Raw genomic sequence first — 15694 nt, forward strand, 5'->3', positions numbered from 1 at the left:
CCTTCATTCACTAGAATCTGCTACTAAATTATTTTTGTTTTTTTTATTTACCTTTTCTTGTCTCTTTATCTTTAGTTGCTAGGGAAGGGGTTGGAAATTTGTGTTTATTTTAGTCGCTCATTCCTTACTTCATTATCACCTTGCACACTGAAATCTTTTTTTTCTTTATCTTGATTTTTTTTCTTTTAATTTTTTAAAATTCATTAATAAGAATACAATAAGTGAAGTGGTAAAAAATAATAAAATTACTTAAAGTTAACCAAATTGCGTTGAAAATATATTTTTTAAAAAAATCTTGTGTTTTCTTACATAAATATATTTAAAAATGAGAGGTCAAAAATTGGATTGTGGAAATATGTTTATTCAAGAGCAAGGATTGCATTTCATTTTGTTTTTGTGTTAAAAACTTAATAACAATTGACAAGGCAAAATCACCCCATTAAGATCGCACTGTAAAATAGCTTCCTTTTCTGAGTTTTTTTGTCACCCTATTTTCGCCGAACAAGAGGGGAAAAAGAAAAGAAAATAAAATAAAAGAATAAGGATTTTCCCTTAATTTTCGTTTAATCTTTGAGCGAGCGAGTGATGGGGCTGGGCAGTGTCACAAACAGAGTAGTGAGAGAGAGTAGGTCTGGCCAGCACTCGGAAAACCCCACAGGCCACAAGGCAGCCAACTGTCCTAAGCAAACAAACCCCTCTCTGTTTCTCTCGCTGTTTTGTAAGCACCAGCCACAAACACATCCCTTCCCTTGCTTCCTGTACCTTTCTATAAACTCTCGCTAACCATTTCTCTCAGGAGCCTGCCAGTTTTTTCTGTGGTCCCTCCCCACCTCTCTCTCCCCCCCCCCCTTCCCTATATATATATATATATATATATTGAAGAATAAGAGACGCCAAAACCTGAGAAGAAATGGCGACGATTAACAATATGTCGACCATAATGTGTAGGGATCATCGGATTTTGTCTTCGTCGAGTAAATTGAGTGATGTGTTTATGTTGGAATCAAGGCTTAGAAAGAGATGCTTCTTTCAAAATCCCAACTTTACCGTTAGATCCATGAAAGTCAGGGAGCAGAACCAGACAGCAAACCTGGTCTCTTCTAATGGTCCTTTAACTGCCTCTGTGAGTTCTTCTCATCTTCTTTTATTATGTACACACACACACACACACTCTGTTTGGTTTCTGAGATATTGTTGGGAAGCAAAAGAAAGTATTTTTGTTTAAGTATTCGGAAATATCTTAACTAAACACATGACGGGTATTGTTGTAAGTAGTGCCTTGGAGCCACTAAGTGAGTCTTACTAGTTAGAAGAAAGAAAGAAAAAAAAAAGGAAATAGCTTTAAGCTTTCAATACCATTACGAGCAAGGTGATTATGTTTTTATTTATTTTTTCCTCCGATAGAATTACAAATGAAAATCGTTTTTGTGCAACTGGACATATCTCATAAGAGCTCTTCCATGGTTAGGGATTCAATGTCCTTTTAAATTTCTGCTGTTCTGTATTTCATAATTGGTTTTTGTAGGCAATTAGTGTTTTCTCTTGCATTTCAGGATTTTGTTAATCGGTATGAATGTTCTGTTTTAGATAGAAAAGATACTTGTGCTTCCTGGTTTAAGCATTTTTAAATTCTAGAGTTGCAAAAACCACATGTCAAATGCTCTGTTTAGTAGTTCTGTTTCATTATAAACTCTTGCATATGCCTTTTCCCTTTCGAATGTTTACATTGTACTTGCTTTCCTTTGCAAGTTTGTAACTTGAGATTCTACTGTTTCAGGACAAGGTGAACTCTCCTTTAGAGCTTCTGACCAACAACCTAACTTTGGTAAAGGAAAAGACAGATCCAATCTCTCGAAGGAAAACAAAAATAGTTTGTACAATTGGTCCTTCCACAAGCTCACGTGAAATGATATGGAAACTGGCTGAAGCTGGAATGAACGTGGCCCGCTTAAATATGTCGCATGGAGACCACGCTTCCCACAAGATAACTATTGATCTTGTTAAAGAGTATAATGCACAATCTGATGACAACGTCATTGCCATAATGCTAGACACCAAGGTATATTGGTTTTTAAAAATTTTGACTTAATTCTCTGTCAAGTCTATTCCTTTTCCGTGACTAGTTTTTTGAACAAGACACCCCCCTCCTCCCTCTCAAGATGTTCAAGGTCAAACACAAATTCAATAAATTCAAGTTTGATCCTTATCTATCCTTGTTTCTGTGGTGAAACTGTTTCATGAAAATTTTAATGAATTATCATATAACACATTCATTTGGTTTTATTTCATTTTTAACCAATGTTAGTGATAGCTAGTGGGTTTCCCTCATTTTTATTATTAACGTTCACCGTGCAATGCATGAGTTTGGATGACCAAGTTTTCTTTGGAATTTGTTTTGGGGGGATGCTTTGGAGGTGGTTCAGTGATTGCATGCCAAGCAAGTCTTACATTAAATATTGTCATTGTTGCAATCACTCGTCCAACATCCTGCTCAATGTTCTTGCGTACTTCCTATTTAGACCTACAGTACAAATGTCACAGTTTCAGATTCTTTTATCGGAATGCAGGGTCCTGAGGTTAGAAGTGGAGATGTGCCTCAACCAATTATTCTTGAGGAGGGAAGAGAATTTAATTTCACCATTAAAAGAGGAGTCAGCTCTGAAGACACTGTTAGTGTAAACTACGATGACTTCATAAATGATGTGGAGGTTGGGGACATGATACTGGTGGATGGTAAGTATACATATCTTGCACTGATTTCGATTGATGGTATGTGAGTTACCTGCACTTCTGCACCATCTGATTAAAGGTTTGATGTAATTGGAATCTATAATTCAAAACAAATGAGTTTAAAAACAGAAAGAAGTATGATATATCACCATGAAAATAAAAATAAAAATTTATTCAAATTCTTTTAATATAGTTGATGTACTGTATGTGTTTAGTTTTCCTTTCTGAGAACTTTCTATTTTTGGACAATGGTCAATTTTTATGTATGATGACTTTATGGGAAACGGGAATCGTGTTACAACTGCCAAACTATCATGACAATATTTAGTTGAATTGAGGTGTAGCACTATGAATAATTCATCATGATGGAAACAAAGTTATTCTATCAACTCCTTTTGACATCTAGATTTTCCTCATTATTTACTGAATAGTAGGTTGATGGCTTCACTTACAGTACATGTCCGAGTTTCTAGTAATGTATGGTAACACAATAAATTTAATTTCCTGATGTTTGGATTTTATTCTATCTGTAGATTCTCAATAATCATCTTCTTTTCTTTTCTTTTTCCTGTCTATATTCACAAAGGGAACACTCTACTAAATATTCACTGCACTCTTAAGTTTCTCTTCTGCTCACAAGACTTGAAGTGTTATTTTTCGTGACATAGGTGGAATGATGTCATTGGCTGTGAAATCAAAGACAAATGATCTAGTTAAGTGTGTGGTAGTTGATGGTGGAGAACTAAAACCAAGGCGCCATTTAAATGTGCGTGGAAAAAGTGCAACTCTGCCTTCAATTACAGGTCTTATCTGTTCCGATTTCTTATTGTATAACATTGATGATGTGGAGATTTGATTCTCCATTTTTCCTCTGCTATTTTCTGAACACTTTGCTGTGTTTTTGTGTGCTATATGGTCATTATCTACAGACAAAGACTGGGAAGATATCAAATTTGGGGTGGATAACCAAGTTGATTTTTATGCTGTCTCCTTCGTGAAGGATGCGGAAGTGGTTCATGAGCTAAAAGATTATCTCAAAAGTAAAGTTTTTTCTTCATTATAAACACGTCTTCATGTTACAGCTGCGTTTGAGAATTCATACCTGTTCAATTTATCTATCTTAACTATTTCAATGCAGGCTGCAATGCTGACATTCATGTGATTGTAAAAATTGAAAGTGCTGACTCCATACCAAATCTTCATTCAATAATTTCCGCATCTGACGGGGTCAGTTTTCAATATTTTTAATGAATTACTACAGATTTTTTATGCCATTATGAAGTCAAGGAAAATAAATTAATTTTTGTATTTGTAGAGAGTGTTTTCATCAAGGGCTGTTTTTTCCCCCTTAAGTGTGCTTGTGTGTTTTAGTCTTCTTTACAGGAGACTGATTTTCTGTTCTGTGCCAGGATGTGCCTTGTGCACACCCCGCGCATGCGTTCACGTGCTCATGTGCTAGAGTTCAGGTTATCTATTACTTTGGATCATAATGTTCAGTTCCTGTTTAACTGTTTTTTGTTGCCTTTATAGGCAATGGTTGCTCGTGGAGACCTTGGTGCTGAACTTCCAATAGAGGAAGTCCCTTTATTGCAGGTAATTGAACTGCATGTGACATGTCTAATACTAACTTCCATGGTGCACATAATACATGTGTCAAATTTGGCTATGGGGCTTGATTAGAATGGAAAAGTTTGAGGACTCACCTCTTTCTTGGAGATATTAAGAAGTTACTTCTGAATCTAAGAAAAAAAGATTACACTAGCAATAGCTTAAAATGAATTCTAGAGATCCATCATATGGGTCATTTTTGTAGTTTGTCTACACGCATTTTATTTGGCGGATTTAGTACATGATTTGTTAGGAAGGGTGCAAAGGGATTCATAAAACCAACCCCAACAAGTTTAAAATCGAGGCTTGGTTGTTTTTGTTGTTGTCTAAATACATGTTATTTCTTAGCAAAACCTACTCACCGTGCATGGCTGATCCAACCACGTAAAATTATAGTAGGTGAAATGGCCACGTGTACCTGTATGTAGCCTTGTTAACTGGCAACAACACTTAACCCATTTAATACTTGTCCTGCATAGAGTTTAATCACAGTACTTGAATTCCTTGTTTAGTCAAGAGTTTTATGATCATGCAAACAGGAAGACATCATTAGAAGGTGCCACAGTATGCAGAAACCAGTTATTGTAGCGACAAACATGCTGGAAAGCATGATTGATCATCCTACACCAACAAGGGCTGAGGTTTCAGATATAGCAATTGCAGTACGTGAAGGTGCTGATGCAGTCATGCTTTCAGGGGAAACTGCCCATGGAAAGTAAGTGAACATGGTTCATATCAAGTGATTTCACTGCTCATGTCAATTTAATAATATTATAGTGGCAGTCCTTTTGTTGCTTGAACTGGAATGAACTACCGCCCTTTATATTAAAATTGTGAGTTTTGTTGTGAAATTGCCTGTTGTTAGGCCTCTGAGCGTTTTTAAGTATCTGTCTGGTAGAAGTAGAATAGAACATTTCTAACATTTATAATGCATGGCTTGAGTTCCGCTCTTGCTTGCATCACCTTTTCCAAGGATTAAATTGATGTTTTGCTTGAAAACCGCATTGCTTCTTTTTTTAATCTGTCCTTTTCTTCCTCCTTTGTGTTTGATGACACAACAGAAAATGGCAACTGGGATATTTTTCTAGCCAGTGGAGATTTGGCTCAAATTTGCGAACTGCTTTGTGTCGCAGGCCTTCCACCATCATAGGATATATGGTCTTACCACTCAGTTGATTTAGCTTTCACCTTCACTGTAGGCATTTCCCATTGGTCTCCTATTGCCCATTACTGAGTGCCATCCATTTCCAACCATAGTATTAGTTGCTGATGATCACCATAATCATGTTTCAGTTGACTCAATGTCAGTTGTCTACCATTGCTGGAAACAATCACCAGCCACCTGAATCCCGTCTATAATTATGTGAACATATGATTCTTTTTCACATCGGATCAGAAAATTACAAAAAAATATTTTTAAAACATGTTTTCCATATTTTTTTTTCAGTCAGTTCATTTAATGAGCTTATTGAGTTATATAATTAGAGATGTTTCCTTCATTGTCTTAAAACTTTCAAGACTCCGATAACACATTAAAAGTTTGAGTTTCTTTCTATCTCTTTTAATCTCATAGCTCATATTTCATTTAGCTGGTCAGATGAAAGGAATATCAAGATAATAATATTGATGATAACTGGGTGAAGTTTCTGTATGGTAACTAACTCAAATTATTTCTCTTTTTCACATAGATTCTTTGGTTAAACTTATGTTATCTTAACTGGTTTAATGGCATGCTCAGGACCATGTTTTTACTTATATCGCTTTTGCAAGTTATGATTTGATTTTTTCAATCTTTCATGCAGAAAAATTTTACTTTGTTTTTGCAGTTGATTTATTATTAATTTTTTTTTGAATTAAGGTATCCTCTTAAAGCTGTTAAAGTCATGCACACAGTGGCATTGAGAACAGAATCAAGTCTGCCAGCAAACACAACAGCACCTACCCACAACGTCTATCAGGTATGCATTATGAGAGCTTGCCATGTAATTCTTGTTCCTCTTATAATACATACAAGTTGTTGGAAAAATAGAATCAGATGTTATGTCAATTTTATATCAGAGTTGTGATGGCTGATGCCAAATTTGGCCGCTGCTGCTACTGTCCACAAGTGACTATTTCTAATTTCCAACTCCTGGTCATATTCATTGTCTGAATACCTCATGGATATTTTTTGCAGAGCCATATGGGTGAAATGTTTGCTTTCCACGCCACAATTATGGCTAACACTCTCAATACACCCATCATCGTCTTCACAAGAACAGGATCCATGGCTATACATTTAAGTCATTTTCAGCCTTCCTCAACAATATTTGCCTTCACAAATGAGTGAGTTCTGAAAGCACTATAAATGCTGTAGTCTTTGTTTCTAATTTATGTTCTTTGAGTCTGCAAATAGAATAAAGGTCCTTTCAAATACAATGTTGTTCAAAGCTTTTACAATGTTAGAAAGCTTGAAATGCCACATGTACATGCTTCCAAATAGATTAACAATAAATGCTTCATGGTGCAAGTAGCAGATAGAAGACTAGTCACACTGACACTGGCAATTTGTTTATAGGGGTGTGATTCTGTTCATCCTTCAGTTTGGTATACTAGTTTTCAGTAATTACTAGATGGTTTTCAATAATTTGCTTATATGGTTTTCAATAACTACTGTACATCCTTCAATTTGTTTGTGCTAATTATTTTTCTCGTGGATGAAAGCATTTCCTTGATGCCAATACATTTCCTGTCTTTCTGCCATCATATTAAAGAAGTTAGATTGGCTTTGTTGATGAAATGCACTGATGATTAGAATATCATTATTTATAACCATTGCATGCTGTGTGTGCTGTCTTTTAGCTTTCATGCTTACCTTTCCTATGATCTGTGCATTGAATCTTTTAGTGACTATCTTGTTGGTGGTGTAAATTAGGATAACTTCTTCATTTCTAACTATTTGCGACATTTTCATGCTTGGCAGAGAAAGGATAAAGCAGAGGCTGGTACTTTATCAGGGTGTCATGCCAATATATATGCAGTTTTCAGACGACGCAGAGGAGACCTTCTCTCGAGCACTCAAGCTACTATTGGTTAGCGATTCTTCCATCTCTCTTGTTTCTACACTTGGAAAAGCACTTCATGAAATTAATCTTTTCAAATATTTTCCATGCTTTAGAATAAAGGTCAATTGATGGAAGGGCAGCACGTTACCCTTGTCCAAAGTGGAGCACAACCTATCTGGCGTCGAAAATCTACTCATCACATTCAAGTTTGCAAGGTCCAGTCCTAATTTTGTAATGATAACGGGTTTTTGTTTGAGCAGCTGAACGTTATTTTATCTTTGTTTAATTACGAGTTTTGTTGTTCCAAGTGTGAACTTGAAAAATCCTAATGAGTTTGAATACCTCAATGACAATTTTTGTTTGCAAAGATGTTGATGTGGAAAAAATTATTCTACTGATTGGATTAGATTAGATGCTATGAAGATCCCTAAAGTCTTGCAACAATTCTTCTGGTATTTTGAAGTGTTATTTATTTTTGGCTTTTTTTGTGGTCGCTTTGTCCAAGTCTTTGTTTATTCATCAGAAATAAAGAGTCCCATTCCAGCTTTGCTGTCAACTTGAGTCTACCTTCTCAGTTGTCTATCTTTGCTTATTCTCGCCTAGACTTTTGGTTATTATAACTGAAGTTCTGCACAGGTATCTTTATCTAGCCTTATTTTATCCTAATTAGGTTTACTTTTCTGACCACTAATGTATTGTTTTTTGCTTTTGTCTGAATCAGTCTCTCACTTTAACATGATTTCACCATAATGTTTTTTTCGGACCCTCTATTTCAGAACAGATACGTTGTATTTGATTTGCCTTGATGTCGGCTCCTATCTGTCTTATTCCATTACTAATTAGTAAAAAACATGACACTATAATAGTGGAAAGATTTTGTGTTTGTGGCTGGGGCTATAATATTGGTATAAATTGACAGCCCGATATCTGAGTGGAAATCCATGATCATCCTGCACTGTTGTCTTGGCCCTTCATGATCTACCAAGGCCCTTTTGTTAGGACGCGACAATCTCAGCGTCATTCTCGGCCACCCTGAGACTTCAATTGTTGTTCTTTGAGCCAGCAATGTATTCAAAGTCAAGTAATTAGAGTGTTCCTAAGGAGACCACCCTAATGGTCAAGACCTGGGTTTCCTACTAAGAGGCATTAGGTTTAAACCATGGGAGGGGTGTACGTGTCTCGTGACCAAAAAACAAAAAAGAACTCTTGATTGAGAAGAGCAGCCCCTTTTTTTACCCTTCCAGACACTGAGAGTTCGCATCCACTCTCTCTGCCTGAAGACATCAGAAGCAAGATACTTGCCATATGATTAGCTGAATAAAATCCACGATGCATTTATGGACCTCTCTTTAGAATAACAAAACCCTTTGTGGAGTCAATTCTGTTTTGATAACCAGAAGGTTTCCATCACCCCCCTCTCATTTTATACCCCATGAATTTCTCTAGACCATAAAAATATAAAAGCTCTGTCAGAATTAAGAGCCACCAGGACATCTCTGAAACCTTACCCCTCGTAACTCCAGCTTCTGTATACTGTTTATTCTCCGTTTTATACCTTCATCAGAGAATCTTTAATAAGAACCTTAACGGTGAAACAAGTCGTGACAAATAATCAAACTGCTGTCACCAGAATTATCGTGCGCACTGTATAACAGCGCATAGGACTTGATCTTTTTTTTACTTTTTTGGATTTTATTCAGATCCTCCTGAGTGCTCTTGTTCCCTTAAAACCAATCCACACTTGAAACCTAGTAGGCAGAGTGAGGTTTTATGATAACTGACCTGTATATCTTACAATGCTTTACCAGCTTTAGCTTTTGCGAGCAGTTTCAAATATGTTTCAATTGGTTGGTATTTGTGTAAGTTTGGTGTCCAAATCTAATTGGTCGTTGTAATTATAGAATTAATGCTTGCATGAGCACGAGAAAATTGCTGTAGGATTATTAGTGAAGCAAGCAGGAATTACGTTGTCTTATCTGCCCCAGGAAGGATGACTTTGTAGTCCAAGTGCTGGTGGTTTGCGTGAAGGGGCTGGAGAAGTGCAAATTTGGAGAGAAGATATACTGCTCCTATTATTGTCAAACACAACTAAATATATAATAGGAAATCATTCTAGAAAGACAGCCATTAAACCAACTCATTTTACATAAAATTCAATACAAACTGATGTTAGTTCCATGGCTTGCAATAGAACCAACAGGTTAGAATGAGGTAACTTGAACCAAAAGCTGCCCGCCTCATTATACTCATTACTCATTTCTACTTAACCTAACTTCAGAAACAGAGTGAAAAGGGGAGTTAGATGTTGCAGAAACTGAGACAAATGGGTGTCATGGGAGCTCAGCGAAAAGGTCGTGTACTCTCCCCTTTATACCCACCTTTTCCTTTGATACAGGAACTTTCTGCAAAATGTCAACGGTCACCCCAATCCCTCCCTCTTATATATATATTCTTATAATATATATATATATATATATATATATATATATATATATGTATATATGCTGGTACCATAAGCATTAACATTTTTCCGTGGGACATTTTATTAAGTACATCAGACTCTGAAGTTCTCTTCCTGATCATTCAGCTCGCATTTTCCTTCCAGTTGGATAGACTTGTACCACCTAGCACATGCTATATACACAACTAGGTCTATAGTTGTCAAGGTTGCTAAGAGGAAGTAAAACCTATCCAGGTGACCTTTGTTCAGATTTCCGGGGATCCATCCGGGCATGTGATCCTCAGTCGAGATCTTCATAACCATAGTCACAAGCAAGCTACTCACGTAATTCCCTAGCGAGATAGATGTCATACAAAGTGCACTTCCGAAGCTCTTTAATCCATCAGGAGTTTGTGCATTAAAGAACTCCAGTTGACCAACATACATGAAAACTTCAGAAGCTCCAATAAGTGCATACTGAGGAACTTGCCAGAAGATGCTCATAGAGCTTGAGCCTTCACAGTGTGTGCAGTCTTTTCTTGCATACCTGAGTCTATAACACTCCACAAGCCCAGCCGAAATCATTGCCACTATTGCTATCACAAGGCCAACACCCATTCTTTGAAGTTCAGTTAGTCCTTTTGAACCCGTCTTTTTAACTCTGCTTACAAGTGGATCAAGAACTCGCCGATATAGGAAAATGAAAAACGCAACACTTAGAATATCGAAGCTAGACATGCTGGCAGGAGGGATTTTGAAGTTTGATACTGTAGTTTTCATTGCAGCACCCTGCTCAACAAACAGAGAGGCCATCTGTGTGAAAACCACTGAATAGATTATGGTGCAGAGCCAAATTGGGAGTAGTCTCAGTATGCATTTAACTTCTTCTACTTGTGTAATTGGGCACAGACGCCATGGGTTGCGACAGCCCTGCTTTTGATCATCAATATCTCTTGAAGAGATGAAAGCTGCTCTATCCAAGAACCTAAAATAATACGTGGATGAACATGGGTTAGCATTGTTATTGATCAAAAGGAACTTGCAATGCTTGTTTCACGGAATCTAAGATACCCAGTTTGTCGAATCGCGATAAACTGGATAAAATTGATTCCTATACATAACGTGCAAGGGATGTTAAACTATCCAAACAATCTAATTTTTTTTCTTTAGTGAGGATTATCAGTTCTGTAGAATTTGAATAAATTAAGTTTATGAGTCCGTGACCTATCTCTCAATACTTACTTGAATCCATCAGTGTGGAGAATCTTTCTGTTGCCATTCATCGAGCAATCTTTTGCATGGACATTATACAGCTCCTCCTCTCCATCTCGTGGCATCTCGAGCTTCCATTTCTTCATTGCAGCGATGATGACTTGGCAGAACCTGGAGAGAGGGTTACCACTTGGTTTGAAGTGCCGGTATCTAGATGTTCCTCCTAGAAACAAGACCAATGCTGCAAAGGCAGAACCTGCAGACGCCCAGAATCCTAGTGCCCACACCCCTTCATCCTCAAAATACCCCAATATTGTGTTGGAAAAGAGGGAACCGAGGTTCAAGGCCAGGTAGAAGTAGCTAAAAAATGCAACCTTGGAATGTCCTTCCCTGGGGTCCTCTTCATCAAACTGATCAGCCCCAAATGTAGCAATGTTAGGTTGATACCCTCCATTTCCTAGAGCAACGAGGTAAATGGAGAGGTAAAACAATGAAACTTCCATGCTTGAATGGGATCCACATGGAGTCAGCTCATTCCCACATCCTTTTGGTCTGATTAAGAAAAGGTATGACGAGAGTGATAGGATTACTAGGCCCTGCCAATTAAGACACAAAAGAAGCAATTAGAACATGTATACAATTAGATCGCAGTACCTATACACTGCGTAATGTTTTAGATGTTAGTTTTCGTAAGCAGATTCGCTGAAGCTCACTCGATTAATTACATGCACAAATTAATGGATTAAAAGCTCACTGTACAAATCTTCCTGTAAATTTTGAGGCGAAATATGCAACGCTATACTTGAATGCAAAATGTATTAGAGAAGATTCGGAGTCAAAGTAACTTACTATGACAAAGATGACCTGAAAAATTGCACAGGTTTTGTATCTTCCCCAGTAGGAATCGCTGAGGAAAGCACCAACAAGGGAGAAGATGTAGACGGTCCCGGTCCATTTGCTAACGTTATTAGCAGCATCGGCATTGCTTTGTTGCAAAACCCTTGTCAGGAACAGAACTAAGTTCACACCAACACCAAAGAATGCAAGTGTTGCTAGACCTTGGTTCACTGGGATTCATAGAACAGAAACAAACACAGAATTCAAAGTTTAGAGGCTTTACTTTGTAGGGATTTCTAAACCAGATAACTACAGGTACAAGATCTTAAACGTTTGCTTCAATGACAACTTTAATGGATTAATCAATAATAACATCGAGTGGAAACATTTGTAGAGCGGGCTAGATTGATGATGGATTATGGTTATACTACATAGCAAAGTTCTACAGAGTATAATGCAGGTTTTGCGTATTTCCTTCATCACCTTCCATTTCTGCAGAAAGTAAAAGAAAAAGCCCTGTAACAACTAATTAGTTTACGGTTTCTGTTTTTTGTTTTGTTTTGTTTTCAAATTATATAATAATAATAATAATAATAATAACCAGTATCACAATTTTTGAAAACCATTTGTTAGGTTTTGAGAAATTCTGTAACTCGTTGTTGGTTTTTTACTTTCTTTAATTAAGTTGAGAAAAGATCATATCTCATCGTATTTCTAATTAATGACTAGAGCTGGAGAACTCCTCGACCATGTAGTTTAATGGGTACCTATATTTTTCCTCTAGCAGGAAGGAACTCCAGTAAGCAGGGCTTATAGCTAATGTTGTCTTTTTGTTATTAAACTGTGTTTGAAAAGAGGTTGAAACTGTATTTCTTGAAAAACTGAGTTTTTAATCAAATTAAACAAAAAATGAAAGGGATATTTTTTTTAAAAAAATGGGATTTGGATAGCATAATTAGGCCAAATGGACCTCCCTTGCCAAAAAATAAAATAAAAAATCCCAGCCAGCTGAGCTATATCCCACCAAAGTTTCGGATCCACAGAGAGTGGTATGCCTAGAAAACAAATTGGGTGACTAAAATCAATCAATCTGGAAGATCGAAACGTCCCATCGACAATATTCTTGTCATATGCTCTACCAGCTACTGAATTTAACGGTAGCAATCATTTCCCATTATCCTCACACACACCTCTTTCACCATTCATGTGCTGGGGAAGTTCATATTTAGCGAAATGACAAACACGTTAGAACTTGATATTTTTGAACCTACTTTGTATAAAAGAGTGACAGAGATCTCTGCAAGAATTAATTTCAAGTACATCAAGCGACTTCAACCACGTATTTCACATCTAACTTGCCTTAGAAACTTCTTTCTAATTGCTTCTTCCACGGTCCCCTTATTGCTGAATTTTAATTCCTTAGGCCAACTAGTGGGACTTTTAACTTTAATGGGTGTAAAGCGAGAGAAACAGGAATTGATTGCGGCCCTTCGCTTTATCTCTCTGCCCTTCATTATCTAATTACAAAGAAAATTCCTTTCTTTCATTTTTTTCCTGCTTGTTGAGGGTCATGATCTCTGTAGATGACAAAAGTGATGACCTTTTGCCTAAGACGATGACAGGAATTTCTGCGGCTGACCTAAACAAATCATGATCAATAATCAGGCTAATGTTTTTTATTTATTTATTATTATTACTAGTCACCCTTTGAAACTTATGGCTGTAAAAACTAAGTTGAGGAGCTGATAATCGTTTGCCGATCGAGTTACATCTAGTAGTAAGTCCAAGATGATCACTTGAATTCAGGATAATTATGCAGTCTATATGCATGCATGCATGAGCATGCCCATGGGCATATACAGGTCGGCAACATGTATCGTGCTGAGATCAGGGTTTTTTTTTTTCTGGGTGGTAAATGACACGTGGCCGAAACCCAGACCATGCAAAGAAGTAGACATAGTTACGTGCCAGGTAAGATTTTAATGCATGCTTTCCTCACCCCACTTTCCATGGTGTCGTATGGTAGTCCTGGAAATTGGTCGCTAACTGGCAAACTCAGAAAAGAAAAGAGTTCCTTCCCGTGCTGTCTCTATCCCTCTCTAAAACTCTAGTGGATTTTTTCTTGTTCCTATCCATATCTAACCTAGCTATGTCTTGCTGTTTGCATTTATAGGCTGCCTGAAGGCCAGCACGTAGCCAGAGTCCAACACCTGTTTTCCATTTCAGTGCTCCTCCTTACACGTTCATCACTTATCTTTATCATCTTTTCCAAGACTGGAAATTGTATAATGCTAGCAAAGAAGAAAGGAGCATGTGCTTATCATTACAACCCATCTCTCTCTTCTTTTTCCCAAAGAAATTTGGTGAATCAAAAGGAGGGCTTGAATATTTACAAGAACATATTTTTTCTAAGCAATTTCTTCATATAAAATAAACATGTACATGATACATACACGTATATTTGGGTGGATAGATCATTGGATATATTCCCTAGTGCGTTAGGACCAAGCAATGAATATAGATCGATGTGATGATATGACATATACCACAACATGCACCCATAATACTAGGAGTTTGGATTTTGGGCCCATAAATTTCTAACCAGAAAAATAACATATACAGTACCTGTGACAATGACCATTTAAAGTAATCGACAGGGCTACTGGTTTTTAGAAAAGAGTGCAGAGCTGGGAGATATTTCTCAAGAGAAGATCAACCATAGAAAAACTAAGCAGTATACTCCCAGAGAAAAATATTATTTTTGGTCATCTTTAATTATTTTATGCTAGTTAGGATTTGAACTTACAAAGTATAATAATTCCAGCAACCCATTGCCCAGATTTGTCTTTGATAGCAGGACGACCATGCCAATCAACTGTTCCATCAAAAGTGCATTCTTCTCGTCCCTCTTTGAACTTACCCTGCATATGTACATTTTCATCCAATTGTAACACAGCTAGTAAATTCATCTTCAGGACAAAAAGAAAAACCAATACTAGTAATTAAAAAGTATAATCATAACCGCACAACATCAATTATAATGTCTGTGTTTCATGGCTCGCAGTTTGGTTTAAGCCAGCCAAGAAATGGGAAAAGGAGAGGGGAAAAGCTCTTAAATTAAAATCATCTCTGCGTACGTAGAGGGGAAAAAAAGAGGAGGAGGAGGAGCAGCATATCAAAAAAGATTTATGAGGAGATCGAAGAAAACAGCTAGAAGCTTTCAACTAACCTCCTTACAAACCTCCAAACAAGCCATGAATGATGCTGACAAGAGAGAGCTGTTTAGATAAAATGCTTGATAAGAAAAGAGGAAGGTGTTTTGTGTCGGTAATGAGAAAATTAACAAAGACGAAGAGAAGGCAAGTTGGGAGTGACTGAGAAGAGGCAGGGGTGTATAAATAGAGGGTGAGCGGGGTGGTATGAACGGTGTAGATTTTAGAGGATAGAAGGAGGGGTCACCCACAGGAAAATAAATTTTATCGGGAATAATTAATGATTTACTATTAGATATTTTCAGGATTATTTTTAAAGACAAATATAAAAAAATATATAAAATCCACAAATATTAAAAAATAATAAATATATTTCCACTTAAAATTTCTCTACTTTAATTATATCTCTTTACTTTATTAGAATAAATTTTATAAAATAACTAATAAGATACAATTAATTATTTTTTAAATATGATGAAATTATTCGTGATTCATACTTGTTAAATCAATAAAATTATTGTTTTATGCAGTCATATGTAATATACAATTTGATTCAACTAAGAAAATAATTTATTTTTTGTGTTTTTTTTATAACATGCAAGTTGTTCCGA

The 15694-nt window shown here is 36.6% G+C and overlaps 2 protein-coding genes across 2 annotated transcripts; one reads left to right on the forward strand and one right to left on the reverse strand.

Moving 5' to 3' along the window:
• The first annotated feature begins 598 nt into the window (after positions 1 to 598).
• LOC133692002 (pyruvate kinase isozyme G, chloroplastic-like) lies at positions 599 to 7749 on the forward strand. The gene is made up of 12 exons (XM_062112648.1): positions 599 to 1123; positions 1778 to 2059; positions 2568 to 2733; positions 3399 to 3533; positions 3660 to 3770; positions 3869 to 3957; positions 4261 to 4323; positions 4878 to 5053; positions 6197 to 6296; positions 6515 to 6663; positions 7301 to 7409; positions 7496 to 7749. The coding sequence occupies exons 1-12, from the start codon at positions 911 to 913 to the stop codon at positions 7607 to 7609; spliced, it is 1707 nt and encodes a 568-aa protein (XP_061968632.1). The 5' UTR covers positions 599 to 910; the 3' UTR covers positions 7610 to 7749.
• A 1743-nt stretch (positions 7750 to 9492) lies between these two features.
• LOC133701167 (protein NRT1/ PTR FAMILY 7.3-like) lies at positions 9493 to 15249 on the reverse strand. The gene is made up of 5 exons (XM_062124998.1): positions 15101 to 15249; positions 14678 to 14792; positions 11884 to 12101; positions 11065 to 11630; positions 9493 to 10807 (listed from the first exon to the last, which is right to left on the reverse strand). The coding sequence occupies exons 1-5, from the start codon at positions 15125 to 15127 to the stop codon at positions 9937 to 9939; spliced, it is 1797 nt and encodes a 598-aa protein (XP_061980982.1). The 5' UTR covers positions 15128 to 15249; the 3' UTR covers positions 9493 to 9936.
• Positions 15250 to 15694: the final 445 nt, after the last annotated feature.

This window comes from Populus nigra, chromosome 1, assembly GCF_951802175.1.
Source record: "Populus nigra chromosome 1, ddPopNigr1.1, whole genome shotgun sequence".
In the NCBI taxonomy this organism is placed as follows: Eukaryota; Viridiplantae; Streptophyta; class Magnoliopsida; order Malpighiales; family Salicaceae; genus Populus; species Populus nigra.

What these genes read in the sequence shown, in the direction of transcription:
- LOC133692002 (XM_062112648.1), top strand. Translation starts at nt 911, where the DNA reads ATGGCGACGATTAACAATATGTCGACCATAATGTGTAGGGATCATCGG. An exon ending in GGACATGATACTGGTGGATG is followed by an intron (nt 2,734 to 3,398) that starts GTAAGTATACAT and finishes TTCGTGACATAG; the next exon opens with GTGGAATGATGTCATTGGCT. An exon ending in AACTCTGCCTTCAATTACAG is followed by an intron (nt 3,534 to 3,659) that starts GTCTTATCTGTT and finishes CATTATCTACAG; the next exon opens with ACAAAGACTGGGAAGATATC.
- LOC133701167 (XM_062124998.1), bottom strand. Translation starts at nt 15,127, where the DNA reads ATGGCTTGTTTGGAGGTTTGTAAGGAG. An exon ending in TTCAGGTCATCTTTGTCATA is followed by an intron (nt 11,631 to 11,883) that starts GTAAGTTACTTT and finishes CTTAATTGGCAG; the next exon opens with GGCCTAGTAATCCTATCACT. An exon ending in CTCCACACTGATGGATTCAA is followed by an intron (nt 10,808 to 11,064) that starts GTAAGTATTGAG and finishes GTATTATTTTAG; the next exon opens with GTTCTTGGATAGAGCAGCTT.